Source organism: Capricornis sumatraensis, chromosome 12, assembly GCF_032405125.1.
Source record: "Capricornis sumatraensis isolate serow.1 chromosome 12, serow.2, whole genome shotgun sequence".
Lineage (NCBI taxonomy): Eukaryota > Metazoa > Chordata > Mammalia > Artiodactyla > Bovidae > Capricornis > Capricornis sumatraensis.
Genome location: NC_091080.1, coordinates 31,720,560 through 31,734,191, shown reverse-complemented (window position 1 = coordinate 31,734,191; position 13,632 = coordinate 31,720,560). Strand labels below are relative to the sequence as shown.

Sequence of the window (13,632 nt, the reverse complement as noted above, 5' to 3'; positions counted from 1 at the left end):
AGAAATAAGCTTTTTAGCAGTGTGGGTGGTAGGGATTCTCAAAATCTCCAAGTGGCCAACCAGAGGCTCACACACCAAGCAGTGCTTTTAAAATTTATTCAACTAAAAACTTCATGATTCCTCATACCTTCTCTTACACAAAGCTCAGTACACTTTAAAGGCCTTGAGCCAAAAGTCAAGAACGAGGAGATAAACAGGAATGCCAACTCTTTAAGGTAACCTCTATACAGACAACATCCTTGTTGTCTGTTTCAGACACAAATCTCCTTGTAAATACTTCTGAATGAGATCAGATCTATTAATGATTTAGGGACCATTTCCAATGGCAGTCGTAAATACAATCAGGTTGCTGGAACCAGCAATAAACTTTAAGGAAAGGTCTCACCTAATAAGCTGGAAAAATATATTCAAAACAAATAAATGAGGGGGCTGAAATAAGAAGGAAAGCAAAGAGGCAATGAAAAAGGGGGGAAGGGGTGATGATCAAAAGCAGCACTATTTTAAAATACAAGCATGGGGATGTGTGCCCTCAAAAAGCTCAGAAGGCTGCACGAGGCATTCTTCATTTAGTGCATAACTGAAAACAAAATACAGTCCCTACATCGAACACTGTTAACTAACCTACCCTGGGTATTGACCTTAGATGGGAAATGAGAAAATTAAATGGCAGGCCTACTGGTGGGTTATTGGGAGGTAGGGATACATTACGATTTTCTGTTTAAAATGCTTACAGCAAAAGGTGACTTTTAAAAAGAAAATACTATAAAACTCTGACTTCAACAGTTTCTCTCCACTTCATCAAGCTTCAGATGCTAAATTTCAGATGCTAAATGTCAGATTTCATGACAATTCAAAGGGGATAATTTTTGATGTCAGTTTTGACTACATTCAGGAAACATAATCACACATGTAAGCTTTTAGTCAGTAGCAGCCAACACTCCCCTCCTCCAGGAGAGGTGCAAATACATCCCCCCCCTTTGCAGTTGATGGCAAACTTAGGACTGGTAAAGACATCACAAAAAGACAAGCATTTTAGTTCTCTTTGCCATGTGTACACAGATGAAAGAAGAGTTCAAAGACCCTAAAATGTCGAGCTAGTCAAAAATTTAAATCCAGATCAGAGAAAATAAAACAAATACGAGTATAGCATTTTCTCAGTATTTGGCACTACTTTCGTAGGCTCAGACTCCTAATAAAAAGCATGCCAACTGTACCACACCCAGAAGAGAAAACTAATACCCTCTTTGTGAGGTCCAATTTTACTTTTTTCCTGTCTTCCTCCACCTCTGATTGAAAGAGCCAAAACGCATACTCCCCACACTAGCACAGGAAACAAAGCCAGGGAATTCCATCTAAAGTGAAGGATGTCAAGTTGCCAAGCATGTCAAGCAGGATGTCAAAGGTCATGCCTCGTGTTTGACCACACAAAAATACTACTAAATATATTTATAGACAGAATGAGTTACTGTAAATCCAAAAGCTGTAACCTGGTGAAAAAAGGCAGAAGGGACATTAAACTCAAAAGGGTTTAAGCCTACAGAGGGGAGCTGTCCTGGGTGACTTTCAAGTTCATTTGCACAATAAATGTGGTCTGACAAGTCATTATGCTCTTCTCGGTGGACCCGTGAGCTGGCCGTGTGCCCCTTGCAGGTCTGCAGAAAGGTGGCTGCTGGCTTGTTTCAGGCCTGAGGAGCAAGACAACAGCCCAGGGGAGCAGGGACAGCTCATCAGCAGAGGTGAGCTTGTCTGCAAAAAGCCTGAAACTCTGCCTAATAAAATGCAATGTCATTTTTCTCAGTGAGTCCCTCAAACAGTCTCAGCAAGCCACCGAGAAACTAGTATAACGGGGCACGTGATTTAAGGGGTGGGGGGCTGTCTCCATTTCCAATCCCAGGGGTGGATTCGCAGAGTTAAGGATCTCAAAGACGTTAGTCATGAAAGGAATCCCTCTGAAATGGTTTAAGTTTTCGGGTTATCCTTCATTCCTTCTTCCTCCCAGTGCTCTTTCAAGAGTGATTTGAAACACAAATGGAGGTGGGGAGTGTAAATGAGGCATAATTGGCGGCCCTGAGTTGTCAACTGCAGGGCAATCGATCTCAGCTCTAAGACTTCCAGGACTGAATGTGTTTTCCCTTTTCTCTTCTTGGCTTTTACACATAAACACAGGCAGAGGTAATGGGTAGTCTAAGGACACAGCCATCAACAGCTTGTCTTTGATTAAAATGTCTCCATAATTTCATCACAAAAGAAATTAAGCAGGAATTCCTTCTAGGAACACATTCAGCATTTCAACGGACTCAAGACAGTTTACACTATTCGATGGGAGCACATGGCACAATAATCAGCATTTTTAATTTTTTTCAAAGAAAGATAATTTAGAAGGCATGCAATCAGAAGGCAGTAAGGTCTGGAACGGACTTCAAACATGTACCTACTGTTTGTTCAGAAAAAACTACTCAGCATAAGTATGAGCTGCCTCCATATCAATATTCCCTCCATTTTATTCTCTATTCCCTACCCTTCAGCGCAAAATAAAGCAATCACACCAAGGAATGCAAGGGCACAGACTTAATATTCAAACTACTCACACCAAATGGCTTGTAACTCAACTCAGCCGAACAGGTTAATTTAATACTGACTAGACTCAGACACCACAGTGAGAAATAAATTCAGGCTGAAAAGACCATAAGGAAGGGCAGCCTCTGAAAGGATGATGACAGACAGGGAGACTAGCCTTCCAGCACAAGGACCCACCTAAACACTGCAGCATGGGCAAAGGAATTCTGGAAGCTTCTGACAATCATGCTTCTCAAATTTTTTTTAATAAAGTGACTTCTGCATTAAAAAAAAAATGGTACAATGTTCTTGGTACAATTCATTATCAAAAGTATCAAAATGGCATTTCAAGAAATACAGAGCACTTCAAGGAAACACCAAGGATACTGGAATATAATATTACAGGGCTACAACAGAGCAGGAGGATCGCAGCTGGAGAAGTACTCATTACAGAAACAAAAAGAGGACGTAAACTGCATCAAAATGTGCCTCATTACAGGAATTTCCAACTCTAGAAGATTCCTTTCTTTAGCATTAGTTTTTTAATTATCCCACATATTTCAGAAGATAATAAAAACAACAATGAAAACCATTAGAGTGACCCTCTTCTAAAACAGGTCACCGAATACTGTGCGTAACATCAGCGTTCCATCATAACCTGAAAGCCTGCACATTAATGCAAATACACATAATAAATATAAACCCAGGCCCTACGTTAAGTAATTCTACTCCAGGAATTCCAAAGGGTTCAGGAAATCACTTTGGGTAACAAGAGTTGGAGTACAGGCATCTTTCACATTCAGTGCATGCAAATGTCACAATGGGCCACCAGAGAGAAAATTAAATTCCAAAAGGCTGAGGGAGAGACCAATACAGTCGCACAGATTATAGAGAACTGTCTCAGTCCTGAGGGGCCACAGGATTCTTTCATATTCACTGCATGTAAATTTCACGACGGCATGCATATCTACCCATCCAGAGAAAAAAGGTTTACATTCAAGTTTAGAGAGGTGCAGCCAGCTAGGTTATCCGGTATACAAACAACCTCAGCTGATATTTACAAGTTCAGTAAGTTCCCCTTGGCTACCTCCCCCTCCGACCCCTTCAAGGCTAGCCTTGCGGAGCAGACAGGTAATGCAACGCCTGCCTTTAAGGTGTCTGGGTGTCTCCAGTATTCAAATCACAGTATTGGCGGGCTGAAACCTGACAAGGAACCCTCACTGGTGTGACAAATTGATGACCCTGAAAATTAAACATTATAAAGAACATCTCAAATCCACCTATCTCGCTGCAACCCTACACTAAGGAATAACCGCAAAAATTCATGTCAAAATAGGAGTGCAATGAAATCCACTGTCTCAAGATTCTACTAAAATAAGACCCTCTGGCTAAACCATATGCAAACCATTTCCTTTTACCTTGCTTCCAAACAACCAAACTGTCTGAGATATGATATATATTTGCTTCTATAGACCATTTCCAGATATTTATGTGGTTATTTTTTTAGCTTTAAAGGGCACACAATATTAACAAGTCTAGGAATTAACATAATTCAATTTTTTATCTCTCCAAATTGGACTTGAAATTCAAATGCATTTGTTTTCAGGTAGACCCTCTTCACTTACCCTCAGCATCACTACAAACATACTGCCACCTCACTCTGTGGGCAGGCACTTCTCTTTCGGACAAGAGAGGTCTCCCCTCAAGCCACCTACATGGCAGGCTTCTGAGGCATGCTATTGGTGGAGGAAAGCACTTATTTTTTAATTAAAATAGGAACACTGATATGGGAAGCAAAGAGGCAAAGCTAAGTGCCTCCTTCTCCTCTTCCTCCTTCCTTCACTAGGCAGGCCTCTGTCTTGGCTTGAGTCCAAATAAGAGGGGGTTAATCACGCTCTTTGAGAGTTTTTTACTGCAGGTACAAAACACAGCCACTGAGGTCCCCTCCCCCTTCCTGAAATCAGGTTCCTTAGCTACTTTCAAATTTTTAACTCAGCAAACCAATCATGTAGGCCCCTCACTGGCAGTGCAAAGGCAAGCTGTGTAACAACTCGGTCACAGCTGCAAACAGAAAAACATTTCTTCTCAAACCCCGACTGTGCGTGCCAGCTTTGCAACCCCGTGGACTGCAGCGCACCAGGCTCCTCTGTCCAGGGATTTCCCAAGCAAGAATACTGGAGTGGGTTGTCATTTCCTCCTCCAGGGGATCTTCCCAACCCCAGGATTGAACCCACATCTCTTGCATTGGCAGGTGGGTTATTTACCACTGAGCCACCTGATCCTGATTCTTATCAAATCTCTAATTTAATAAAAGAAAAGACTCACAAAACCATGACCCATTTTCTAGATTCAGAAGGAAAGGCAATTGAGAAATAGCCTTCCTCAAAATAGCCTTCATTTGACTTCATCAAATGAAGGAAAAACAAATGGACACAGACCACCAGCTCTGCCAACCCTCTTTCTCAGGACAGCTTTGCTTTTAATAAGGTGAGCTGGACAGCATCTCCAAAGGTGTTAAGATCACGGGGTTTAGTACTAGGATCAGGTCTGTCACTTCAGCCACACAAAGAACGATGCTACAATTAAGACAAATATCATCTAGGGGAAAAAATTAATCAAGGCAGAAAAAGACTTTCTTTTTAGGTCAAAGACCAATGCAGAGATTATAGAACCAAGTCACAGCCAAAAAGGTGGCAGCTTGGGCATCTCCATGCATGTGGCTGGCGAGGGTTCGAGAAGAGCAGGACCTGTCAGAGGCAAGAGAACATGCCAGGTCACACACGCCTATGGGCCATGTGCTTTGGAGGTGAAGTGAAGTCGCTCAGTCGTGTCCAACTCATAGTGATCCCATGGACTGCAGCCTACCAAGCTCCTCCGTCCATGGGATTTTCCAGGCAGAAGTACTGGAGTGGGGTGCCACTGCCTTCTCCAGGGGATCTTCCCTACCCAGGGATCAAACCCGGGTCTCCCACATTGTAGACAGACGCTCTACCTTCTGAGCCACCAAGGAAAGTTCAAGTTGGAGGTGACATTCTCTTCTCAAAAGACGGTAGTGCCACCCACGATCACTAACAACTGAAGAACTCATATGACTCTCTGTCAGCAGGAACGGGCCACCGTGGAAGAAATGACCTGCCAACCCACAGACTTCCACAATGACTTCTGACTCTGCCCAGAGGGAGATGCTTTACCTCTCTCTCTGCTTATGGAATGAAAAGACCCAAGACCTGGCCAGCAATTTTCACCCTCACCCAATCTACAGAAGTTGAGAGGGGGGAAACAAGACTGACCAATCGTTTCCTAGTTACTTTTGACTAGATGACCCAGACATCATTAACAATCACACAAGAGGGATGACCTGGTGTGCTGCGAAAGCTGTTTCATCCAGGTGGATGGTAACTTACTCATTTAACAAAACCTCACAGTGGTGAACTATGTCGTCTATTTTTGCATCACTGTCCTCCCCCTAGCAGCAGGGTATCTTCTGAATAAAGTGCTGCCTGCTACTATAGGTATAAACACAGGAGTAAAACAGCTTCCTATATTTCAACACCTGTCATTTCTAAAATGGCCAATAAGCTTTAATATATCTGTATGTCTGCCTTTTGATATGCCAGAGTTTTTACTGTATAAACCTTTTAGTTCACCAAAAGGCTAGTCAGACTCACTCCAAGTATTCCGAATTCATGCAGTTATGTCTACCTTCCTGACATCAATTTTGGGTTTAGTCTATCTAAATTTAACCTCCTCTGGATCTGTTGAAACACCTCCTTATAACCTTCTTCATCCTGTACTTGGGTTACTGGATAAAGATATAATGAGAAAGTTATTAAGGATATCTAATATTTAGCTGGTATGAGAACTGACATTTAAACTGTAAAGCAACATAACTTTCACTCATAATTGCTGTAGGTTTATTTAAAGACTGCTAACTTCAAGAGTTCTCATTAAAAAAAAAACTAAGAATTAGACTCAATCTTCTTTCTTTGAATCACTCTTTCCTCAGGACACTGGGCATGAAAGTTGATTTTAAAGAACAAACCAAGCAAAAAGCTCAACATTTTATAAACCTCTACTAGTCACAGTAAGTTGATTCTGTTCCACGCATTACCAAATTCTGTACATCACTTTTAAATCAAAAGCAGCACACTGTCTTTAAATCACATTTCATGGGCCTCTATCATGAGAGCATGTTTCTGAGAAATTGTATTTAGAAAACTAAAAATGTAAGCCTATTTTCACAATTTCTTATATTACAAAAACAAAGATACAATTTCACAGAAAAATTTAGTTTATATTATTTTTATAATGTATATAAAGTCCAAGTTCAGTCTGACAGTAGGCTCTGCTTCCTATACTTTTCAAACCTTCCCTATGTGCAGCATATACCCATCTCAAAGAGAAACCGTGTTTCCCTACTTTCATGTCCTTATGAATGCCAACCCATCATTCCAAAAATAAATTTTAAAAACTAAGATTGGTGGGAAGATGGATGTGCCAATGGACAAATATATGATGGAGCAAGTGCCATAAATGCCAGAAGTAGAAACTAGATGGTAGGTAGATGATCTTCAGCAGAGAATATTTTATAACGAAACCTTGGGAGAGTAACATTCCATTTTCAAGGTCCACCTCAATGGCCAACCCAGAACTCCACTTTTCTCAAAGGCACTTAACCATGCTACCACGTATCATAATCATTACATGTCACATCTAACCTCCCTACAGGATCCACATCTGAGTCATTTTTCTATCAATCAAATGCCTCTAATATAACAACTTACACACAATAATCATTCAACAAATGGGAAGAAGATACTTTGACCGCAGACTGAAAACAATCACTGTTCTTTAGCTGCACTACTAATAAAATTATCCTCATGTACTACATGAGAATAATTGCAGATTTAGCTTTCCAATTTTATTGGGCCTAATACCGAAACTAGCTCACTTTTCTTTCTTTTGGTTACAGCAAAGCTACATGAGGATAGATGGGGGGATGGGGGAGAGAGGTGACCCAAATGCCTTCCAAGTGGCAAAAATAACTCAACCCAAGACTCAGTACGTTCAGCACTTAGCCCACAAGTCCATACACCATAGACAGACTGAGTGGAGTAAACTGGGATGCCAGTGGAAAAAGAAAAAACGAAGCTGGGTTGTTTTTTTTTAAAGGTTGAACCATATGAAATCACAAGTGTACAAACAAGCATTTTCATGTTTCTGGTGTTCTGTATAAGACTACAGAAAAAAAAAAAGGTAGTAATTATCTTCGAAGACTTTCTGTGCCTCTGACTTGAATATTGTTGGTCTTTATTGGTAATTAACAAAAAGGGAGACTGCATCAACACCTGAGTGCATTTGTACACAGAGTATCCACTGAAATAACAAGCCTTTACCCCTCAGACACACCAAAATAAACACTTTCAGGTTCCTCTGGTCCTCTCTGGTTCACAACTGAGTAACAATCTACCAACTTCAGACCTCTGTGTGCACCAGGGCAGGTGGGGGACTGGGCAAGTCTTTGCAAACTTTTACTATGAAGGCACACCTTGAACTGCAGAAGCAGGGCTGGATCCGCTCCTTCCCTGCAAACTCCTCTGCTCTCTCCCATCACCATGGGGCTTACAGTGCCTTTCTAAGAGGATCCCAGGAAGCCCCAAAGTTATGGCACACAAAGACAAAAAAAAAAAAAAAAAAAAAACCAGCAGAGTCGATTCCTATGATGCCAGGGTACTGGGCCATTTCCAAGACCAGAGGGTTCCAGAAAAATGCAAACAGTTCAGGCTTCCCAAAGAAATTCCAGGCTAATACAGACAGCTGTTCTCTTAGAAAGTCACCCAGAACTGCAGTTTAGGAGCTTGGATCAAGAGGTTAGAGAACAAGGGCAAGCAAAACATTGGGGCCCTCCCTAGCAGGGGTTCTAAGCAACCACTGAGTATTCACTTCTCCCTCCCCACTTCACGTGTGTGGGTGGGTGCGTGTGTGTGTGCACGCGCACGCTCAGTGGCTCAGTCACGTCAGACTCTTTGCAACACTATGGACTGTAGTCCACCCGGCTCTTCTATCCATGGGATTCTCCAGGCAAGAATACTGGAGTGGGTTGTCACGCCCTCCTCCAGGGGATCTTCCAGATCCAGGGATTGAAGCCACATTTTTTTGCACTGGCAGGCAGATTCTTTGCCACTGCACCACCTGGGAAGCACCCACTTAAACGATCCCCGCGCAGTGCATGATAGCTGGCAATACTTGTGTCCGTTGCCAATGCCTTACAGTAACTGGGGGGTGGGGGGGGATAGAATCTCAACAAACATTAACATTTTTCAAGTTTCCATGAAACATTAGAATTAAAAATGCCTTCTTTCTAGTATTCACATGTTTGTCACTTAAAAAAAAAAAAAGCTGAATACCATTCAAAAATAGAAGTCACCCCTCATGCCGCATCTCCCCAAGGATTTACCAGAAGACCAAAAGTAAAATAAAAATGAAGCTCTTATGAGGGGCAATTAAGTATTCATATTTGACATCTATTTGGGAACTTCTGAACATAACATCTCAGCCACAGACATGTTCACATCAGACCCACATAACTTTCAGCCTATAGCAAATAAGACGTCACACTTTGCTGCATTAGCCCCTTTCCCAACTCTCTTTCCTCATGCTCCTTTCCTCAAACACATATATTGAGATTTTCGCCTGATTGTAAAAAAGGTTTTCTTTAAGGTTAATTTCAATAATCCTCACAGGATTCTGTCAAATATAATTGTGCAGTAAGAAAGCAGCCATCAAACCTGCCATGGAATCTCTATGGCTAAATTACTCACCTGCAGATTGAAAGCCCTTAGAATAGAATAGATAATTTAAACATTATGAGAAAATGCACCATCAGGTCACAGACCAAATTAAAGAAACTTCATTCCAAAATAAAGACTATCTCAGGTAGCTCATAGTAAAACAATTTTAACAACTGTTAGGTCTTACTGTTGAAGTAAGCTATTAACCTATATTAAGTGTTTCAAATAATTTCAAAACAAAAACAAAACACAAAGACAGAACTCACAATATTACTTCCCAAGCTCTAGAAAACTTTCTGCATGGGAAGAGGAAAAAAAAAAAAATCATAGAAATGAAGTTTCACTATTTATAAATACTGTACATGGTTTAAAAGATCTCGGGTTTTCCAAAAGTCTCAGCTTCCACTTTGTGTGTAGCCTTATGACAGCTCTAAGCAATATTCAAACAAGTATAGAGAAGATTTGGCATACCATTCCTACAAATACAAATGCATATCCCACAAATACAACCAGTCTTTAAGAAATTAAAAGTTTCTGAACTTTTCAACAGATTTTCCAACTATTCTGTCCTATGCAAATCACTTTCAAATTCTCAGGCAGGCCTCAGGAAGTAAAAGCACAACAAACTATATTTAATTAAATATTCGATCTAATTCCCTACAGTAAATCACAGGAAATAACTTAGTTCCAAAGCAGCCTCTCCTAAAGCAGTCAAGTTTGGGTTGATTTGCATTTTAGAATTGAATTTTTTTTCAAGCTAAAAGTCATAGTAAAATTTCTCCTTTTTATGAATCTTTAAAACACAGCGAGTCTTTCAGATCTGAGAGTGAAACTTGGTTTTAACAAGTAACTCATTTTTATGAAAACTCCAACCAGAAGACGAGTTATGAGTTAGAAAACACTTCAGGTTGTTTCTTTTCTTCTTAAAATACTCTTTTACTCAAAGTGAAAATGCACTTGCTGTAATCTGACTTACACCAACTGACTGATACACCTGAAACATTTCCTCACTTGAGAATGGCAGCCTGCTCCCTCCCAAAGCCCACGAGGTTCTACGAGCTGCTGTAACTGCAGGGAGCTGCCACTGGGCCTCTAATTCTGGACCAATAATTCTTACTAACATTTAACAGATCTTCCAGCTTTAAGCAGTACTTTTAAATTATAATTGCATTTGGGGAAAAAAATTAAAACAAGAACCTAATATAAATGGCTGGGGGGGTTGATTTTAGCCTTAGAATCTTTTATTTTTAAAGCACTTAAAAAAAATTTAAATACATTTAAGTTATATTTCTAGTTTAAGAATGTCTTGACTTAAGGCCATGAGAGGTGAAACTAAAAATAATTCCCAAACTTTGCCTTCCCCTATCTTCAAAGAAAGGCACTCCAACAAGCTGAAGTAGCTGTATCCATTTCCAAGGACATGCAAAAACGGTGTTAAGTACATACCGTACTCCGAATGATTAAAAAAAAAAGGTTTTTTTAATGGCAAATGCTTTATAAGAGCTCAAGTAGAATTGATAAATGTCAAGTACTTAAATTCAAATATTAAAGTAAAACTGAATTTGGCAGACATCCTCTAACTTAAAAGAATATACACCGCGCATAAAGTACACAGGCTCTACCTTTTAGAAGCACTTGGTAAAATTGCATGTAATTCCTAGTAATGAATGAGATTCTCTGTGAGGCTTTTACTCCAAAACACACTTCGGAAGAAGCAAGATCCTGGCTCCTTCTCCACGAGTTTCAATACGATGTGATTAACTTAACCTTTCCGACACACATTAACCACTGGGATGACACTGTATGTAAAACCACCTTGGTGTAACAAGTGCGCAGCAAAGAAAACTACTACGGAGTACAGTCCAGATGAGGAGTGAGGAAGGAGTCTAGATCAACTACAGAACCTTCACATCCATTCTTTCACCTGTGACACTGAGAAACTGCCAGATCCTGGAAGCCGCAGGGCGGACAGAAGGCCGGTCGGCCTCCCCTGAGCACCCCAGGGCCTTCTCCACCTCTCGGTAGGGATGAACCTGCCTCCTCCAGGGTCTCTCCTGGTGGGTATCTGTCTCTCTCTCTCTCCAGAAAGGCAAAAAGGGCCAGAGGCACTTCATCTATAGGGTCTCCCGCGATGCAGGAGGTTCCTCCGGTTCCCTAGATTCGAACCTCCACTGCAACTCTCCCAAAACACTGGTCTCAAAGCCCCCTGCCTTGCCTCTCGGATCTGCACCTCCGTGCTAAGACGGAAAAGCAACAGAGGACACATGTTCCCAGCCCCGGGCATCCAGGGGAGCCTCTCTGTGCCTAATTAAAGGCCTTGAACCTAGGGGGAGGCCAAGTTTGCGGGGCACTTCCTGGCGCGGAGAAGCGCTGGCCTCGCCGCCCCGCGGCCCGGGCCCGGCGGCGCGCGCGGCCAGAACGCGCTGGCCCTTTAAAGGCGCAAGCTTCCTGCGCCCGCGGCCCCTCCCTCGCTGTCGCCAGCTCCCGCCCCCGCCGAGGGTCATACTTGAACTTTAGCTCGCCCCGCGCGGCCGGGCGCCGGCGCTTCGCCGGCGGTGGCCGCCCCTTCGCACGTGTCGGAGGCGCTACCTCTGGCTGGGTGCGCCCGGCCCCCGGCACTCGAGGCCACTTCGAAACGCAATCGAAACAAAACAAAATGCACGCTGGCCTCCCAAAACGGCGCGTTCGGCCCCACGGACCTCCTGGCTGGCGCCCTGCCTGTACCCTCCACCTGCAGCTCCGTTCTCGGGCGGCGGGGCTCCGAGGCCCCCATCGCCGCGCCCTCCTCCGCCCCGCGCGGCGGAAACGGCTCCGCGGGGCGTCCCGGGGCTTGGGGGTGGGGAACGAGCGCCGCGTGGGCGGCGCAGAGCCGCCCTCACGCTTGATGTCCTGAGGGGGCAATATGAGCAGCGGCTGGAGTCCGCGCGAGCCGAGGGGGAGCCGTTCCCAGTGAACCCCCCGCCCCACCCCTCTTTCACGGGCGAACTTTTCTGGCCGCTCGGAGGTCCACTTCTTGGCGTCCTTTTTCTCACCCGCTCTGGTCCCAGCGAGCCCCTTCCCTGTCCGGCTCCAACTCTCACTAGAGCGCGCGCAAACACACTCATTCCTGCCCCCCGCCCCCCTCGACGGGTCCCGGGCAAGCCCACGACCCACCTCTGCCACTCTCGCCCTCACCCTGCACGCGCTGCCCGCGTGCCTTGCACTTTCAGGCCAAGAGAACTTGTACCGGCGGGCCCCCGTCCCCCGTCCTCCTCCTCTGCCCCGCCGCGACCTCAGACGGAGGCCGGCTCCCCCGGACACCCACCCACCCCTCCCGCTCCGGCCGTGCGCCCGGAGGCCGCTCACCTTCCAGCCCGCCGAGCTGTTGCTGTCGCCCTTATCCTTGAAGTAGGGCACGCTCTTGACCATCCACTCGTAGATCTGCGACAGCGTGAGCCGCTTCTCGGCCGAGCTCTCGATGGCCTTGGTGATGAGGTCGGCGTAGGACAGGTTGCCCCACGCGTTGCGGCGGGACGAGCTGCTCTTGCGCGGCTGCCCCGCGAGCGGCCCGCCGGCGGCGGCGGCCGCGGCGGGAGGCACGGGCGGGTGCTGCGACAGCGGGCCGGGCGGCGGGGGCTGCGGCGGCGCGGAGTGCAGGCAGCCCGCCTCCGGGCCCTGGAAGTCGCCACACAGCCCCCCGGTGGCAGCAGCTGCGGCCGCCGCGGCAGCCGCCGCCACCGCCGCCGCCGCCGCCGCGGCTGCCGCCACGGAGCCGGGCGCCTGTTGGAAGTCCCCGCTCTCCTCCAGCAGGCTCAGGCTGCTCATGAAGTCGGTATTGACAGCGGCCGCCGAGGCCGAGGGCAGGCCCGCGGCGCCGTCGGGGTTCGCCGCCGCGCCGCCCGACGGCGCCGGGCTGGAGGTGGCCGAGTTGGACTGGCTAAACTCCGGCCGGGGCAGCGGCCAGGTGCACGAGCGCGGCCGGGGCAGCGGCTCGAAGTCCGGGTCGATCTCCACCACCTGGGGCGCTTCGGCCATGGTGACCCCCCCACCCTTCCCCCAGCGGCGGGACTTGCCCAGAAGTGAGAAAAGCGCAGCACCGGGCGGGGGGGGGGGGGGGGCGGCGCCGAGGGGAGAGAGGGCGCCGAGAGCCTGTCCGAGATCTGCGGGAAGGGGTGAGGTCGGTGCAGCGAGCGGACGGAAACCCGGAGGGAGGCGCGGCGGCGGCGGAGTGGAAGCGCGAGCCCAGAACTTAACTTCACGGCTCCGTCCGCATCTAGGCGCCTCCGGGTCCGCTGCACTGACGGGA

At 45.8% G+C, this 13,632-nt stretch overlaps 1 protein-coding gene across 1 annotated transcript in view; it reads right to left on the bottom strand.

Moving 5' to 3' along the window:
* The window catches only part of FOXO1 (forkhead box O1), a 92,228-nt gene extending 78,867 nt beyond the window's left edge, over positions 1-13,361 (bottom strand). Inside the window, exon 1 of the mRNA XM_068984219.1 lies at positions 12,693-13,361. Coding sequence (XP_068840320.1) covers positions 12,693-13,361 — 669 coding nt within the window. The remainder of the gene's footprint in view (positions 1-12,692) is intronic.
* Between the last annotated feature and the right edge of the window lie 271 nt (positions 13,362-13,632).